General features: G+C 35.2%; 1 protein-coding gene across 1 annotated transcript in view; it reads left to right on the forward strand.

Moving 5' to 3' along the window:
* The window catches only part of DPY19L1 (dpy-19-like 1 (C. elegans)), a 117,932-nt gene that overhangs the window by 89,664 nt on the left and 8,953 nt on the right, over positions 1–19,315 (forward strand). The window contains exons 11-19 of the mRNA XM_011973072.1: positions 1,345–1,431; positions 4,037–4,096; positions 4,625–4,705; positions 9,555–9,656; positions 11,772–11,843; positions 13,762–13,811; positions 16,851–16,875; positions 17,590–17,709; positions 19,132–19,306. Coding sequence (XP_011828462.1) covers positions 1,345–1,431; positions 4,037–4,096; positions 4,625–4,705; positions 9,555–9,656; positions 11,772–11,843; positions 13,762–13,811; positions 16,851–16,875; positions 17,590–17,709; positions 19,132–19,306 — 772 coding nt within the window. The remainder of the gene's footprint in view (positions 1–1,344; positions 1,432–4,036; positions 4,097–4,624; positions 4,706–9,554; positions 9,657–11,771; positions 11,844–13,761; positions 13,812–16,850; positions 16,876–17,589; positions 17,710–19,131; positions 19,307–19,315) is intronic.

The raw sequence follows: 19,315 nt of genomic DNA on the forward strand, positions 1-19,315 counted from the left end.
TCTTTATAGTAGAATGATTTATAATCCTTTGGGTATATACCCAGTAATGGAATTGCTGGGTCAAATGGTATTTCTGGTTCTAGATCCTTGAGGAATTGTCACACTATCTTCCGCAATAGTTTGAACTAATTTGCACTCCCACCAGCAGTGTAAAAGCATTCCTATTTCTCCACATCATCGCCAGCATCTGTTGTTTCCTGACTTTTTAATGATCACCATTCTAACTGGCATGAGATGGTATCTCATTGTGGTTTTGATTTGCATTTCTCTGATGACCACTTATGATGAGCTTTTTTTTCATATGTTTGTTTGCTGCATAAATGTCTTCTTTTGAGAAGTGTCTGTTCATATCCTTTGCCAACTTTTTGATGGGATTGTTTATTTTTTTTCTTGTAAATTTGTTTAAGTTCCTTGTAGATTCTGGATATTGGGGCTGTGTTCTGTAATATCTGAAGAGAGCTGTTAAGGAAAATAATGAAAGCCCAATAGACAGATGGGCAGTGGGAATAAGCAGTTCACACATACACAGAAAACAACATAACCAGCAAATAGAATAAAAGTTGCTGTGTTTCATCTACTATTAAAAGGATGGAAAAGTGAAACAATGAAGTAACATTTTTTCCCTACTGGATTGGCAAATATCTAAAAGAGTAATACAATGCGGCCAGAATATATATCCATAGGAACTCTCTCCTGCCCAGTTGGTGGGAAGGTGAATTGGCACAATCTTTTCATAGGTCAATTTGTCAATATTTGTATTGAATTTAAAAATGTGTATATCCTTGATCCATCAATTTTCACTTCTAGTAATTTATTTGTAAATGTACTGACATGTACATAAGGTATACACATAAGGATGTCTATCATAGCCGTGTTTGTATTAGGAAGATCCAAACAAAACAAAATAGAAGTGGAAAGCACTTAAGTGTTTAGCAGTACTCAGAGGACTAGTTAAATAAATTAGGATACATCTATAGAATAGAATACTTTTTCCAGTTCTTAAGCAGAATGTATTATTAGATTGGCTTGCATGAGCTCTCTGAAACATATTGTGAATAAAAGCAAGAAATAGTATAGCTTATGGGGTAAGTGCATTTGTGGTTTAACAAAATATATAAACTAGAATTTATACATGTTATCTGGAAGGAGGCACAGGAAACTGTTGATGATGGTTATCTCTGGGAGTTTGAAATGTGGGATGGAGAATGGGCTATTTTAATCTTATAGTCCCTTTTGAACAGTTGGAATTCTGTTTATTATGGGCATGTGCAGTTTTCACAATAAAAAACAAAGGTTTTTTGTTTTATGTGCACTACTTATATTTTTTTTCTTGGATTTTTCCAGATTTCTCTTGCACTTTGCTTTGTTTTGATGTTTGGGAACTCAATGTTGTTAACTTCTTATTATGCTTCTTCTTTGGTAATTATTTGGGTAAGTATTAACACTTATATGGCTATTTTTGAAACTAGTGGTTTAACAATTTTTTCTTCACTGACTTAGGATTCATGAGGGCTTTCTGTAGGAACCATCTTAGGTGTCTTACTGAATATACTAGATGTGATGGTGTTCAAGTACTCCTAAAACAGGAAAAAAAAAAAAAAAGGAAAACTTAGTATCATTCCAGAAAGGTTTCTATGCTTTCTTCTCCCTTCCTCCTTTCCATTTTTATTCTACTACTGCTCCACTTTTTGAACCCCTTTCCTCTCATTGCAATCTTTATAACAGCCACCCCTCTGCATTCCACTGTGATCAGAAGATCAAGGCCTTGGTTACTTTGTTTTTTGTTTTTTGGGTTTTTTTGGTTTGTTTTTTGCCCCTTGTCTACTTGTATGGACTGTTCAGATGGTTTAAGTAAGGTGATGATTCAATTTTATTTTGCTAAATCACTACCAAGAACATCTTTAGATTATGGAGAGATTATTTTACAGAATTAGAACAAATTGATGGAAGGTCATCTAATTCCTTCTACCACATTTGGCAGGATGACTTTATTTTTTTGTTTGTTTTGTTTTGTTTTGTTTGTGTGTGTGTGTGTGTGTGTGTGTGTTTTGACAGAGTTTCGCTCTTGTTGCCTACGCTGGAGTGCAATGGCGCAATCTTGGCTCACTCCGCCTCCTGAGTTCAAGCGATTCTCCTGCCTCAGCCTTCCGAGTGGCTGGGATTACAGGCATATGCCACCATGCTCGGCTAATTTTGTATTTTTAGTAGAGACAGGGTTTCTCCATGTTGGTCAGGCTGGTCTCGAACTCCCGACCTCAGTTGATCTGCCCACCTCGGCCTCCCAAAGTGCTGGGATTAGGTGTGAGCCACCATGCCCAGCTGGCAGGTTGACTTTGTAAGTCTAAAAGTCTTCTGAAATTTACAGACTGCCTTTTTTTTGGTGGGTTTCCATTAAAATGTTTTGCAAACTTATTATTCCTTATGTTTAAAGTGCATGTGCTTTAGTTTCCCAATGACTTTAAAAGTGTATTGCACTGTCGTAATTGGAATATATTCTACTTCCTGAGTAATTAAGTTACTTAGATCATTTGGGGTTTCTTAATTTCTAGAACCCATTACATTTGAAACCTCCGTTTTCATTTATTTTACAAATAATATTTATTTAAAAGCCCATTTCTTGACCGAGTGCAGTGATTCATTCCTGTAATCCCAGCACTTTGGGAGGCTGAGGCGGGCGGATCATGAGGTCAGGAGATCGAGACCATCCTGGCTAACAAGGTGAAACCCCATCTCTACTAAAAATACACGAAATTAGCCGGGCATGGTGGCGGGCGCCTGTAGTCCCAGCTACTTGGGAAGCTGAGGCAGGAGAATGGCGTGAACCCAGGAGGCAGAGCTTGCAGTGAGCCGAGATCGCGCCACTGCACTCCAGCATGGGCGACAGAGTGAGACTGTATCTCAAGAAAAAAAAACGCATTTCTCAAAAATATGCCTCTTCCCAGTCTGGGTCACCACCCTTTTCAGGTTGTGCCTTGAGTATACTTAGCTACAGAAATTAGCAATTAGCATGATGCTGTATTTTCAACAACAACAAGAAAAATCATAACTTTGGGATTAATAAGTATAGTTCTTCGGTTCTGTGTACTCTGTTTATTATTAGGAAAGGTGACAAAGTACTCAGTTGTATGTTTTACATATGTACTTTGTCATGTACTGCTATCACCCAGGATAAAGTACATGAATCTTGGTACTATAGACAGGGAAACCATTGAATCGAATATTACATATAAATAAAATCTAATTTAAGTACATTTTGTAGGACACTTCAGTTCTATATGTCAGGTATGCTGCTAGATGCACTGAGGTGCATCTTAGGTGTGAATTAAGTATATTTATGTGTATTCCATATATTTTGGTGTATTAAATGATAACAGGGAATACAGCATGTTTGTGCATATTTAACTATAAACACACATTTGTATATATTTATAATTAATCACTTTGAAACCTAAATTGTATCACATTTTGTATTCTTAGGTATTTAGAAACTTCCAAAAAGATTTAATTTGGTTTCAAGTATTTATGTCTGGATCTCTAATCATATTTTTGCCATGTTTGAAGTAGTTTTAGCTCCCCAAGGGTAATACAGTTTGGGAGCATTACCACCTGAAAAATACTTCAGAGAAGTATTTAGTTGATCCATTAAAATTTCATTTGTTGTTTACCCTAAGAGTCAGTAATTTTTAGCTAAAGGAAATCTTATCCCTGTATGACTGCTGTCCAAAATTCTGAAAATATTATATATCTCGTGGCTCAGAGATAAATCAGATATGTCAAATCAGTCATAGACATTTACATATGGTGATTCTTTTTTCAACTGTAAAAAGTCATGCACTCACCTAATTGACTTTGGATAATAGGGCTGTACCTTGAAGTCACTGACTATAGAAATGAGCGTGTGGATGGTATGTGGAAAGATGACTATGTGCTACATTTTATATACTTGAGAATCTGTATTATTTAGAAGAATTTTTTGGTACTTGAATTTATGTCTATAAGTATTAACTGTGTATACTATGTTATTTTCTCTACTCAGGGTATTCTGGCAATGAAACCACATTTCCTAAAAATAAATGTATCTGAACTTAGTTTATGGGTAAGAATCAATCTATTTTAATGCTTATGTTTTTTCTTCTCTAATATATGTCATTGGTTTTATGTTTTACTTTTAAGAAAATGATCTATGTAATTCAGGGGATCCAACAGTTTCATAGTGTATTAGGGCTCAATTTTAATGTACCAAATTGCCCTTTTTATGAAACAAGTTAAAGTTAATCCTGGGTATGTAGTTTAAAAATTCCAGTTTTATTTATTACTCATGTTTTATCTGAGAAACAGTGCATGTATGAAAATCTGTTAAAGGGAATTTAACTGCAGTGATTGTATAAATCTTCTATAAAATATATTAATTTTGATAAGATTGTATGATTATATTTTTATTTTTAGTTATTGCCCCTTGATTTTGAACAACATGCTTGATTTTATATTGAGATGCATTTTTTAGCATTTTGTCTTGTAGACAGCAATATATATTTCATGTATGATTAAAGCATTTATTTTTTTCTTCCTAGCCTATGTCTGTGGAATATGAAGCATCAAAGTTATTTTTGTTTTCTTTTTTTAGGTTATTCAAGGATGTTTTTGGTTATTTGGAACTGTCATACTTAAATACTTGACATCTAAAATTTTTGGTATTGCAGATGATGTAAGTGCATTTTTTGCTTAAACTTGAAAGACTTGAATAGGCTAAGAATAAATTGAGTTATTCAAATATTACTATTAAAATGAAATTCTAGGATGAAGTCTGTTCACCTATTATTTTATCTATTTAATATAATAGAAAGTAAATGTAATTGTATATAGATTTTCATTCTCCAAAATTAGTTTCTTAAAACAATCTCTTATTGTATTGGTCCTTCTATGTCACTAAAATTTTAAAGCAGGAAAACTCTAGAGATTAAAGATCGAATTTTAAGGTCTATACAGACATTTTTCTCTAGCTTATTTTTAACTGGTAAAGACACCATCTTCAGAGCCTTAACTGGAGATCGTATTATAGTCTCATTCTTTTTTCTCCCCAGTTTTCAAGTCATTACTTGTAAAAGGCTTTTATAAGCCTTTATAGATAATTTAATCCAAGTTAGTCTGATTTAGAGAAGATTTTTGCTTGTTTTTGGTATTGGGGTTGAAGGGAAGATAAAATGGAGAAGTCTGTCTTAAAAATTTAAGGATTCTCCCTGTCCATAATTGCTTTGCCTATTTTATTTTGGTGTTCTAATCAGCACATCCTAAGTCAGGAGGCTGTCAAAGATTTAATTTAAAAAAGCAGCACAAGAACCAATATGCAAAAAATAAACTACTTTTTTTCCTATAATTTATTTTTATTGGTGATTTTCTTCTTTCTGTACTAGATTAATGTTATGGTTTTGAAACTGGGTTATGTGAAGTCCTAGGACTTCCCAGGACTCTTCCCTGAGAGCTATGTACTCCCCCATCTCCTAGCCTCTCTTACCCAGGGCAGTTTAACCTTAATCTCTTTCATACAGGTTTTCATAAGAGCAAGGGTTGTTTTTGCTTAAAAGATTGAAAGCACATGGACCGTTAAATGGGTGGTCTACAATCTGTGGAAAAATTTTTAAAACTTTAAAACTATAGTTGAAAATGTATTCATTCATTCATTCATTCATTCATTCATTCATTCATTTAGTACTTCCTGTGTGCCTGACAATGGAAAGTATCCTAGAGATACAAAACTGAGTAAGGTATGGTCTAGCAGAAAATTCAGAAAATAGGAACAATTTCTAGCAGTTATAATACAGTGTAATAAAGGCTATGATAAAAAATTAAGTACAGAGTGCTGCAAGAATACACAGGAGGAGCATTAGGGAAGGATCCTGGAAGTCATCTGAGGATGACAGCTGAAAGGTGGGTGAGTCAGCCAGTATGCAGAGCACAAGCAGGAAGACAAGTAAAATAACCCTAGTCCTGCATTTATGGAATCTCTTTACCTCACTGGGGAAAAATGAACCAGTTAAGGTATTAATTCAGGTTAAAGCAATTATTGTCATTTTCTGTCATAGCCTAAAATTATGCCAGGGCCAAGAAAAAGATGCTGAAAACTATGTTATTTGCAAATTAGAAATAACTTAGTTGTAACTTTAGTCTTTTTAGAAATATGTAACGTTGATCAAGGGCATTGGCTCATAAGTTCTTAACTTTGACATTGGTTAAAGGAAGAGAGTGGCAAGGCTACCCAGCCTTTCATTTCCTACTGAGTTCTCTACTTTTACTGACAGTGCCTCTGAGCGTAGACTTTTAGCTGCCCGCCCCAAATCGGGTCAGCCTGCTCCAGTAGTGAAAGTTCTTTTTATGACCAGCCACACTCCGTCCTGCCCCCTTCAAAAGAACTGTTGCACTAACAGTATGGGGGAGATGAGGGTGGTACCTAGGTGGATGGGAGCAACCTAGGTAAAAATGCCGCAGACTCCCACTGTTTTTACCCAGAGTTTCTCAGTTTTTTATGAATGAATGCTTCCCACGTCGTTGCTTTCTTTTGATTAATCTCTAGAACCCGATACGAGTGTTTTTTTTTTTTTTATAATTTTGTCCAGTTTTAAAGTTGTTTTGGAGAATGGGAAATACTAGTTTCTTCACTCTGTGGTATTTGGAAGTCGACACATTTTTTGATATACGAGTGTTGATGCAGCTTATATCCTGGGGTAAACCTCACCTGCTCAAATGTAGTATTTCTTTTCTATATTGCTGGATTTGGTTGGCTAATATTTTTAAGGATATTCGTCTGTTATTCATGAGGAATATTCGTTTTAGTTTTCTTTTCTTGTAATGATTTTGTCTGGTTTTGGCTTCAGGGCAATGTCATCTCCTAAAATTATTTGCAAGTGTTCTGTCTCCTGTTTTCAGAGAGATTTTTGTGTAGAATTGGTACTATCTCTTCCTTAAGTGTTTGGTAGAATTTGACATGAAGCCCTCACAGCCTGGAGCTTTCTTTTTGTGTAGGTTTTTTACTACAAATTCAGTTTCATTAGGAATCTCTCCAGTTCATCTGGAGTGAACTTTGGTAGTTTATGTCCTTAGAGGAATTTTGCCTATTTTTTATATGTCATCAAATGGATAATGCTTTTTGAGTTTAGTCAGTTAAAATTCTTATTGGAATTTTTGTGTATATGCATATATGGGAAGTGATCTTTTTGTTCTTTGATTGGCTTCTCCTTATTTGGATTTGGAATTAATATTGGCCTCCCATTAAGAGCTGTTGTGGTTTTTGTTTTTTGTTTTTTTTTTGTTTGTTTGTTTGTTTTTTCTTTCCTACTTTCTGTCAACTTGGGAAAGTTTTTTTTTTTGAAAGTTTAATAATTCATCTATGTTAACCATCTCAGTCTAGGGCTTTTTGGGAGGGAAAATACTTGATTTCTCTTTCAGATATTTGAATGCTTTTTGTTCTATTCAAGTTTTCTATTTATTTTTGTTGGTGTTTTATGGGGTTCCAGAAATGTATCCATTTTACCTAGCTTTTACAATTTATTAGCAAATTGTGTAGCCTATTCTTCTTATTTTAATTATGTTGAGTCCATAGTTATTTCTCCCTTTTTCATTTTGCTTTTTGTTTGCATCTTTTATTTCCTTCATTGGACTTGCTCTAGAGGTCTGTTGTTTTAATATTTTTAAAGTTACACCTTTTTTCAGTCCCCTTTGGTTTTGTTGTGTTTCTCTTTGTCACCAATTCCTGTCCTTATTCTTAGATCTTTTTGTTTCCCCTCTTCTGATGCCCAAGGGAAATGCTTAGCTCTGTTGTTTTCACCTCTCTTATTTTCTGATCAATGCTTTTAAAGCTAAAATTTTCTTATAAGTGCATAGTACTTCTTTATATATCTTATACATTGGCTATTTGTGATTTTTTTTTAAAGTTTTATGATATTTAATTTCTAATCAAAAAAAATTTAAAGCAATTTTTAGTTATTTTCTAGTTTTATTGCATTTATAATCAAATATATGTATATATTTGGAATTTATTGTTGCATGGTATGTGAATATTCAAAAATATTTCACTTGTGTTCAAGGATAATGTGTACTCTTTTTGTGAAGTTTATATTCTCTGTTTGTGAGCTAGTTGATTTTATTCACCTTTTATGTTAACTTTTGTCAACTTTTTTATTCAAGGAGGCAGTGTTTAACATTTTCAGTGAACACTGTCAACTTTTCTATTTCTTCCTTTAGTTTTTGTCAGTTCTTATTCTGTGTACTTTGCATCTATATTTTTAACTGCAGATATGTTGGCAATATGTATAATCTTGCTTTTTTGTTGGCAATATGTATAATCTTGCTTTTTAATGTAATATGTAATATTATATTATAATAATATATTTGTCTCTTTTCATGTATTTTTTGCTTGAATTCAGTTTTGTGAGACATTATAATTGCTAACAGATTTGTTTTAAACTTGCATGGTATATCTTCTTCCATTCTTCTATTTTCAACCTTTCAGCATACTTATAAATATTTCTTTTGGTGACAACATAATATTAGATTTTTTCCCCTTAAGTCCAATTTGAGCATCTGCCCCTTAATTAGTGAATTTATGCTCTTTACATATATGCTAATCTTTATAATACTAGGACTTATTTCTTTTATTTTGTTTGGGATTTGTTTTTTTCTGCTATTTTAGGTGCCATATATTCTTCCTATTGATTTCTTAAACTTATCAGCATACATTTCTTCTCCCAAGAAGACACAGTATTTTGAAATGCTTCATCACATACCTGCCACCATCTATTTCCTACTCTTACCCTATTCCTTCTGCTTCATGTAGATATCATATAGAATTTAGTCATGGTTTGTCCTAGATATAATTTCTCCTCTTTTCTTTGGTCATTGCTTTTGTAGACTATAGTGAACTTGAACATTTGGCAAATGTATTCTGTCTTTGTGCCCTAGTTTTCTTGTTTTTAAAGTGAAAATAATTCCACCTTCCTCACATGGCTTTTTGTGGGAGGTAATGTGGCAGTGTGAGTGAGAATGCTTGATAACATGTGAATAATTATGTGGGAGGTGATTATCAGTCAAAAAGTACCTTTTATTCCAATGCCTGCCGATTTCTACTTCACTCAAGTACCCTTTTCAATCTCCTTTTCAGAATTAGTATTTCCTTTTCTTTACCCCATAGCCCATTGTGCTTTTATGATTAAGAGATGTCTGTATGTGTTCTCAAGCCCAGAGCTGCTGGTAGGCTCCAGCAAGGGAGATACTGTGTAGCCTGTTACACCAGGTTTAGCACAGTAAACTGGGAAAACCCAAAGGAAAAAGCCTTTGGGATGTTGATGAGTGTGGAAGGTAGGGTGTCGTTGGAGCTATCACTATTCAGCAAAAGAAGGGAACTGTGAAGGTGGAGGGTATAGCATTTCCTTTAACAAAAGCAACCTTGGTATGGGAACAGTAGACTGCATAATGTAATGAAAACTATTTTCAGATACTATTGAAATTAAAATATATTATTGCAGTGTATGGCTTAATGTAATGGTAACTTTATTTCTTACCAGGCTCATATTGGCAACTTATTAACGTCAAAATTCTTCAGTTATAAGGATTTTGATACTTTATTGTATACCTGTGCAGCGGAGTTTGACTTTATGGAAAAAGAGGTAAGATGTGATTTCCAGTTCTGTTTCCTAAGGTTTTGGTCCATACATTTTTCATAAAGGGTGCTCCTCTTATATCAGACTCTTTATGTGCTGTTATCTCAGTTTGATGGAAAAGGAAAATCTGGCAGCTTAGAGGAAGATTTTTCTATTTACATTAGTGCAGCTCCCTGGAATATATGGCCTTTACTCATTTTGATAATTTAGAAATAACACATTCAGACGAGCAGTGGTTTTCTAGGTGAGTAAACACAGAGGCATTTCAAGTTGCCATTTTTCTGTGATAGCATTAATTTAGTCAGGCTCTCAAACTCTTACATTTCCACTCATTTTGTGGTTATTTAAATAAATATTTGTTTTGAAACATCAAGTCCAGGCTTTTCATTCCAACAGCATTTTTCTTTCTAAAACTGTATTCAGAGATTTAGAAGGAAAGCAGAGAGTAGTTTAGTGGATTGTGAGACAGAAGCCTGCAATTTTGCTTGATGTTCTTGAACAAGCAACTCTCATTCCTCGTGTTATAGTTTACTAGTTTCTAGTAGCATGCCATAAACAGATATTGTGAAGACAAAATGAGATAATACATAGGAAAGTACTTTGATATTTTAAATATATAAATATTTAAATAAATAAAATATTAATTTGCAATACTTTATGAGCTGGTTTAGTTCAACAGACATATATATATGTGCCTTTTTAACACCATCAATGTGGTACTGATTAATTATATTATCTGTGTCACCCCTTCAGAGTGGTGTGTGTGTATATGAAACTGGCCAACAATACTCTATTGACATGTTAGTTTCCCTCATGATCCCACTGTGTTAGCCCAGAGTCCAGAGTTCCAGACCAGTGGATGCCAGGGCACCACACAGGAAACTTTTATCTACCAGCCGTTCGGAGTTGAGTGTGTTCTGCAGAGGTACTCTTTACTCCAGTGGCCTGTCAGTCTTCATTTATTGTGTTCTGGCAAATGGCTTTGACACACAATGACTGACAAAGATATATGAGTTTTAGTGTTAAACCCGCTGAAACAAACGAAGCATATCTTGCAAGACATTGAAATGCATGTTCATAGGGGATCAAGACTCCTTCAAATATTAGAGAATTAGGATGTGGTGGAAGTTCTTTAACGTTATTGAGAACATCATACATACTGCTACAACCTGAGAGTATTAAACATAAGTTATGTGATGAAAGAAATAATTTATTGAGGCATAGCATGACTTCAGCTAATTTGAAGAAAATAGCAAAGCTCTTTCCAGCATGCCATTCCGCATCACTGTATGTATCTGAATTCATCGGGACTGTGCTGTAGAGACAGAGTAGTGTCAGTTCAGAGAACATATGTTCCAATTATAGTACACCCATACAGTGTATTGTGTGGTACACCCATACAATACCCATAACATGCTATTCCTAACATGATATCATACTGACATGGAAAGATGCTTAAGATATATAATGGAGTAAACAAAATGATATAGTCTTATTAACCCATAATTAACACACATAAAAGTAAAAAAAGTGTAAAAGAGCAACATTTTAACAGTGGTTTTTTGGGTGGAGAGATAACTGAGAGGTGCACAGGATCACAATGTGTAGGGCTTTGTTATTAAACTTATTTCTATTTTTTTCTGCTACTAAAGAAAATGTAAAAGTCTTTTGCTCCCCTCAAACGTCGATCATTATTTTGTTTATGCATGAGAGAGAAAGAGAGAGTGTGTGTGTGCGTGTGTTTCAAGAATTATATTTTTATCCCCCACAAAATATACAGGAAAAGCTTATTCCATTTAAAGGAACTTTACATACCTTAGATGACTATTAAGTTGGTCTCTCTAGTTAGATAAGTAGCATGCAAAAAGTGAACAGTAATCTCTTCAGTCACATGTCACACTTACAGAGGTTTAGGTACCGTATTTTCAGTGTTTCAACTCAGCATTTTGGGGCAGTTCATTTCTGTGGAAATACACCTTCCTTTTTATGATGGCAGGCAGTGGGTAGATTGGTGAATGTTCATATTTCTCTACTTTCAGAAATTTACCCATTTCATTATTTGAAATGAAATTTTGTTTGGTTAAAATATTTCCTTCAACAAAACATCTCTTTGAATTTCAGACTCCACTGAGATACACAAAGACATTATTGCTTCCGGTTGTTCTTGTAGTGTTTATTGCTATTGTTAGAAAGGTATGTCTATCACTTAAGAGCTCTTTCTTATAATAGAGTATTTTCTTGTTTTTACATAGTACTTGCATATACTTGGCCACATATTAATATGATACAATGTTTTTTATGGGCTTACTATAACATGTTCTATGTTTTCTTAATGATAGTTTTTGATAGACATTTATATATCTTCAAAATATTCTATCTGCTAGCATAAAACAGACATCGGAAAAGGATGGCTCAAGTTTAGATAGTCAGGTATTTTGGAAGACATGAACAGAGACCATATTGACCCAGATACAACTTGCGTGTGTAAATTATTACTGGCTTCTACCTTTAATGTAATATTTCCCTAAAATATTTAATATATACCTTTCTAAGTGATTTGTGCAGTGTACAGTAACTCCTGTGTTTATTATTAATCAGAAAGAAAAAAACAGAGTATTTGCAATGTGTTGATGAACTAGATAAAAAATGTTTAGGTCCCCAACTTGGCTTTGATAATAAAATTCTAAGCCCAGATATAAATAAGGTCAATGGAAGTGTGATTTTTCCTCTCTTTTTTTCTTTCAAGAATTGTGCACTCTGTAACCAAATGTGTCTTAAGAGAATGAGTAGAAGTTAATCTGTGATGGAAAAAGAGATGACAGACCTTAAAAGTTTCCTGATCTGTAGCCAGTGATTTCTGTGTTAACACAATTTCATTTATTTGTAGACTATTCTGTATGATAACAATTGTTCATATTATGTATTTGTACTCTGCTTTGTATGGAACATTTTCACATGAGTATTTAAATTGGTTATATGACAGCCCTGTCGGGTAGACAAATGTTATCCCCATTTTAACATATGGAACTGAAAGATCAAAGATGTTGTTAGAAGCCTCACATCATGTCCACTTAAAATCTAGGGAAGAGTGAGACTCGGGCTCTGCACCTTCCCTGTCATAGGGCTACATCTGGTATTCAGCTGTGTACTCCAACAGCACTTTTCATCTCTAATCAGTTAATAGTTCCTGCTGTGCGCTAGGCTTTGTGTGTGCTTTGCACTTTTATACACTTTATGTGGATGTGCACCTAGTGGGTACTCAAAAAATACTAAGCATTAGCCATCCAGAACATATGCAAAAGACAGGATCCTGAGTGGTGAGAGATGATGAAAACCATTAGTTAGACTGTTTCATTTAAAGAAGAAAAGATTCAGATGGAAAGCGGATAATTATTTTGAAATGTGTTAAAAGCCTGCCCCTTGAAAATAAGGTTACACACAATCTGGCTCCTTAGAATCATGGCCAATTCCAGGTGGTAGGACTTATGACCAGAACTGATCTCGACAGATAAGGAAAGTGTTATAGATTCAAGCAGCAGCTGAGTGGTTCTTCTAAGGGCTGGATTACAACCTGTCAGCAGTGTTGTAGAGAATGTTTTACTGGAGATAGGATTTTAGATTAGACGACCTCCCGTTATTGCTAAGTATGAAAGCACAGTGACTGTGTTTTGAATGTTTCTAGCAGTGATTATCAACCTTTGAGCCAACTCTCCAGTTTTCTGTGTGTACTGTTAAGGAGAGGTGTTGCCAACAACGTTGGCATGGTGGAAGCAGCACTGAATGTGAATTTGAAGCCAGAAGATCTGGTTTCAAGACTGCAGTGCTTCTTAGTGGTTGTCTGCCTACAGGGTGATCATTTAATCCATCTGAGCTTGTTGCTCATTTGCAAAATGAGGATGATATCATCTACCCAACAGGGCTGTTGAATATTAGCTTTGATCAGATACTACACAAATATAAGATTATGTTGTTGTGATTATTATTTTCTGAGTTATCTCTTATCTCTATACTTATATTTTCATTAGAAGTTTTACAGTTTAAAAGATACTTTGGTTAAAATATTGTTTTTCCCAACACAGCCTTTCTAAAGTGTTTCAAAATCTGTTTACAGGTTATTAGTGATATGTGGGGTGTCTTAGCTAAACAACAGACACATGTAAGGTAAATATGCTATTAAGAATTTTATTACCTCCTCTGTTCATTTATTAAATAGATATTTACAGTGTATTAATTTTATACTTACATGTTGTGTACCTAATATTTGATAATACGTATTTTTTTGTGGTCCATTCCCTTCTTGGCGTCTCTTCTTATTTCCTATCTGTGTAGAACACAGCACATCACTTATTCACCCTTCAGATGTCATCCAGTACAATCTGACAGTAGCCCTGCACATAATCTACACTCGAAGGACACAGTTTTGTACTTCAGTTCAGCAGGGAAAGTAAATTATTATGTGAGTCGTTTTAGGACCAGTGGACTGCCTTTTGGGAAATGAACAGGGAAATATAAAACTGGATTCATACTTCTCACTTTTCACAGAAAATAAATTTTAGATGAAGCAGAGAATTAGGTATAGGAAAAAAAAACCCCAAAATTAACCAAGAGAGTATGTTTATAATCTAAGAGTTAGAGAGGCCTATAGCATGCTTGGTATTTTCCTCCATCGCACCCTTTATCTTACTCTCTTACCATTTATCACCCTTTGTACTTAAATGTTGATGTGTGACCTGTGTCTCCTGAAGGGAGCGACCATTTTTGTTCAACAGTTTATATACAGTGCCTGCAAGATAGTAAAAAATAGTAGTTGAATGAGTGAGTATTTACATATGACTAATGAACGTGAAAAGGTAGTCTTGATCCTATGGTAAAGACATTCAGGCTAAAGTGAAGACCTTTTCACTTCTCATATTTCTAAAAAATAATAGTATATCCAGTGCTTGCAAGAGTGGGAGGTAGTGGATGGGAGGGAAGTTTGGCAGTACACAGTAAACATGTAGTAGGCCTGCCCTTCAGCCCTGCAGTTCCACCAGTGCAAGTATACCTTCTAGAGATGCTCACAGAAATACAGAGATGATGGGGAGAAATGCCTTTGGTAGTACTGTGTGTAATGTGAGAAATGGAAACATCCAAAATATCTCCTATGATCCAATCATAGAGTGGAATGTTAGGCCATCTTTATGGAAATAGGTCCAGTATACATTATTGAATTTTAAAAATTGCCTGTGTGTGTGTGTGTGTGTGTGTGTAGGATAATTATACTTCTGTTTAAAATTTGGAGATTTTTGTGTGTTTGTGCATAGAAGTGATCTGGAAAGATAAATCCTGTAATTATTAAGAGTGTGGGATTGGAGGATCGAGTGAATGTAGTTTTAACTCTGCTTTTATTTTTTTGTGGGATTTTTGGGGGACAAGGATTGTTCAATGTATGTATCTATATGTGTGTGTGTGTGTGTGTGTTTGTGTGTGTGTGTGTGTGTGTGTATATATATTTTTGAGACAGAGCCTCTCTGTGTTGCACCGGCTAGAGGAGTGCAGTGGCACAATCTCGGCTCTTCGCAACCTCCGCCTCCCGGGTTCAGGCGATTCATCTGCCTCAGCCTCCTGAATAGCTAGGTGACCACCACCACGCCTGGCTAATTTTTGTATTTTTAGTAGAGACGGGATTTCACCATATTGGCCAGGCTGGTCTTGAACTCTTGACCTCGTGACCTGCCTGTCTTAGCTTCCCAAAGTTCTGGGATTATAGGCATGACCCTATATTTTATAATTTGAATATACACACCCTTATATTATTCCCTCACCTCCAAGTCTCTGCCAACATAATGATAAATTATTGTACATACTCCTGAGAGAATCCTTGTTCTCATTTAGAAACAATTTGCTGTAACTATGCCTTTGTTTATACCTGTAACATTTGAGTTGAGGACTAAGGGGGAAAGAAAAGGTTCTGGTTTACAATGCCAAAATTTTTCTTCATTTGAGGTGCAATTATTTTTGAAGAGCTGAGGAAGAAGCTACGAAATTTCAGCTCTAGTATGCAACTCTGGAAGAGGAAGGTAGAACTTTTCACAGAAACAAAGCTGTCCCTTCAAGAATAATAACTCACCTGTGGAAACAATTATAGGGAACCATTGAGTTTCATGGGGTTTTCAGTTCAAATAGCATCAGAGCTCTTTTTTGGAAGAGGAGTGGCATGTTGACATTTTATTTTGCATAACTACCAAAGCCCGTGTAAAAAGGGGAAGAGTAGGACATAAATCTTAACTATGAAAGACGTGAATGCCAATATTCTCTTTACTCAAAGATCCAGGAAGTAAAGTGGGATAGAGGCAGCATGATGTAGTAAAAAGTATGTTGGTTCTGAAGTCAGTCAGAATACAGTCCTGGCTGCTACTTAGTAGCTCTGTGATTCCCTTTCCTTGGGTGTAAATTGGGGTAATAAATGGTTGTAGGATTAGAGTTAATGGAATGTACTAAGCATATTAACATTGTAAGTACTCAACAAATGGTAACTGATAGTTTTTACTAGGTGTCAAAAAAGAATAAAGAAAGAACTGTTTCATCTCCTTCACTACCCCCTTATGTGTCCTGAGTTTGCTAATATATCAGTCTTTTTGAGGTCAGATTCTCAAATTAGATTATATGCTACCTGGATTAACAGTTTATTGATACATTTGTTCATTCATTAAAAATGTTGAGCTCTAAGTGCCAGGTATTACTCTGGGTCTTGGGAACGTATCAGTGCTTAAGAAAGAGAAGGTGTGTGTTGTCAACTCACACATTCCCGTCTCTGACCAGACTTCTCCCTTGAGCTCAGATTTACACATATAATCATTTATTTGTCATCTGTGCTTGGTTGCCTAGTGAAAATCTCGAAGATTTTTTTCATTCCATGCTTTGCTGGGGTATCACCAGTGAGGGAGCTGGGACACCACAGTGTGCCTTTGTTGTCCTAATAAATACCCATCTAATCACATAGTTAGGATATAATACAACATTGTCCTTCTTCATTAACTTTCTTAAAAGAATATAGCACTAGTTTTGGCATGTGACTTTTAGTTATTTTGATTTGCCTCTATGTGTCCTGAGAGAATGTTATAGAAGTTGTAAAACTCCTATTTACAAGATGAAAATGCAAATATATGAAGTAAGTGCTTCAATAATGAGTTGATAGCAATATATTTTTTTCTGTTCCAGAAAACACCAGTTTGATCATGGAGAGGTAAAGACTTAATATCACTATAATTTTACTATCTTAAAGTTGCATGCATTTGGACTTTCCTTTCTAGTTCCATTTTCTAACTTTGTTGGCAATTGTCAGCAATCATCTTGAAAATAACCTGGTATGTGTTTTTATGAGAATGCTACATGCAGATTCACTGACCATTCATTTGTTAAAATTAACTAGGAAACTCATTTGTTATGCTCTGACAGTTGATTTCTGGAGCCCATTTAGATATACATATGAGATGTCTGTTGCACAATTGGAAATCACTTTCCTCTCTGCTCACCTTGCCTGAGTCCTCAGAGATGTGATCAGTTACTGCTCCCATCTCCTAGTGGTCCAGCCTGGTTTTGAGGGCAGTTCCAAAATGGAGCCCTCAGATCTTGAGGCAGCAGTCATTTCTTTTACCACTGTCTTTTCTTGGTCTGATGGTAGCATCCAGGTAGATTCAAAAATGTGGGCTTTATTAACCACAGGTTTGACTCTGAGAATCACAGAAGCACTTGCCTTCATGACTTGATAATTTTAGCCTTCCACTAAAATGGAACAGTTTGAAAGTGAATTTTAAGAATTGCTTTAGAAATTTCAGAAACCTAAGTAGTAGTACTTTTTGTTACTAAGGAGAACATACCCCTTTCTACATATTGCCAGCTTAGTATTCTTAAACTTCACTAACAGTAGGAGTAAAAAATATTTTCTTCTTTCTTTCAGCTGGTTTATCATGCTTTGCAATTGTTAGCATATACAGCCCTTGGTATTTTAATTATGAGACTAAAACTCTTCTTGACACCACACATGTGTGTTATGGCATCACTGATCTGCTCAAGACAGGTAACATGTTATGTTGGAGTACAGCTACTATAATAATTTTAGCCTTTATTATTGAGTGGCCCTAAAATAATGAATTACAAAGTCTTTTAAGTGATTATAGTTAAAGCTCTTCATGGTTTTGTACTTATCTTTCTTAAAGGGTAAGGGCCAAAGCTGATCATTTTCTATCTTTCTAAAGACTTTAAAATAGTTGTTGGTGTACAACAAGCACTGATTTAGTACAGACTGAGTTCATGAGTGATTACTGCAGGTGCTGATAGAAAGCAGAGCTTAATTGTACAAATAGTAACCTTTTTTTGTTTTGACATTCATATCACAAAGAATTCTAACAATTTCAAGTTATAAGTGCTTGAAAATTATATGGTCTTTTTTTGTATCAAACTTAAACTTTTTTTTTTCATTTGGTACACATTTGTATGTACATTCTTGACTTGTGCTTTTTAAAATTTAGTTTAAGCCTTCCTTGGTGGTTTGCTGCTAATTTTTCCTGGATAACTGCCTCCTTGATCTGTATTCATAGATTTATGCTTCTTCATAGTGTCACCTTTCCATCAGTCAACCAGCCTATGTACAACAGCAGCCACCTCCCTTAAACATAGCAGATAGTCACTAAGCACCTACCCTGTGCACTCTAGGGATGGAGGATAGAGTAGTGGACAGAAAAGTCAAAAGTCAGTGTTTGTAAGCCCTCAAAAAACTTGAAATCTAGCTCTGTAGACATGCAGAGAAAGATCAAGAGAACAAAGTGTTGTTATGGAGTGTGGACTATTTGAATGTGGAAAAAAGTAGCCAGTCTCGGGGTTCCCAAGCAGAACCTTTCTGACCCCTTCAGGCTGGCACAGGAGAGGAGGCTGGTTGGAAGCCTTTAATCTTGAGTCTTTATCCTGCAGCATGACAGATGATACAGGTTGGTGCAAAAGTAATTGCAGGTTTTGTCAAAATAGCAAAACACGCAATTACTTTTGCAGCAACCTAATAGAAAGTGTCACCCAGGGCAGGTTTTGCAAATGTGGGGTTCCTGCTGGTCACACAGGACCTCGCATTCAGAAGGACCTTGAACTTGGTTGAATGTTTGCTGCTGCTGTTTTGAACGTCTTGATAATTTTTTAACAAGAGACCCCACATTTTTGTTTTGCACTGGGCCTTGTAAATTGCATAGGTGGTTGTGGCTTTACTTGAATCTGGGAGTAGAGAAAGCAGGTTGAGAAAAGAGCTTGCTACATTGTGTTCCACTTACATGAGGCTGATGGTAGAATTCTTTTGATCCCAAAGACTATTATTTTGGGGCTTTTTCTTTAGGATAATCAATCCTTTTTTTGGGACTGTAGCAGAGGCCACATTCTTCTATGGGAAGAAGTTTTGCATAACATTGCATACTACTTTATACTAACAATTACCAATGTATTCTTAATTTGGTTTCAGCTATTTGGATGGCTCTTTTGCAAAGTACATCCTGGTGCTGTTGTTTTTGCTATATTAGCAGCAATGTCAATACAAGGTTCAGCAAATCTGCAAACCCAGTGGAATATTGTAGGGGAGTTCAGCAATTTGCCACAAGAAGAACTTATAGAGTGGATCAAATATAGTACTAAACCAGGTAAAAAAA

Source organism: Mandrillus leucophaeus, unplaced genomic scaffold, assembly GCF_000951045.1.
Source record: "Mandrillus leucophaeus isolate KB7577 unplaced genomic scaffold, Mleu.le_1.0 Scaffold100, whole genome shotgun sequence".
Classification (NCBI taxonomy): Eukaryota; Metazoa; Chordata; class Mammalia; order Primates; family Cercopithecidae; genus Mandrillus; species Mandrillus leucophaeus.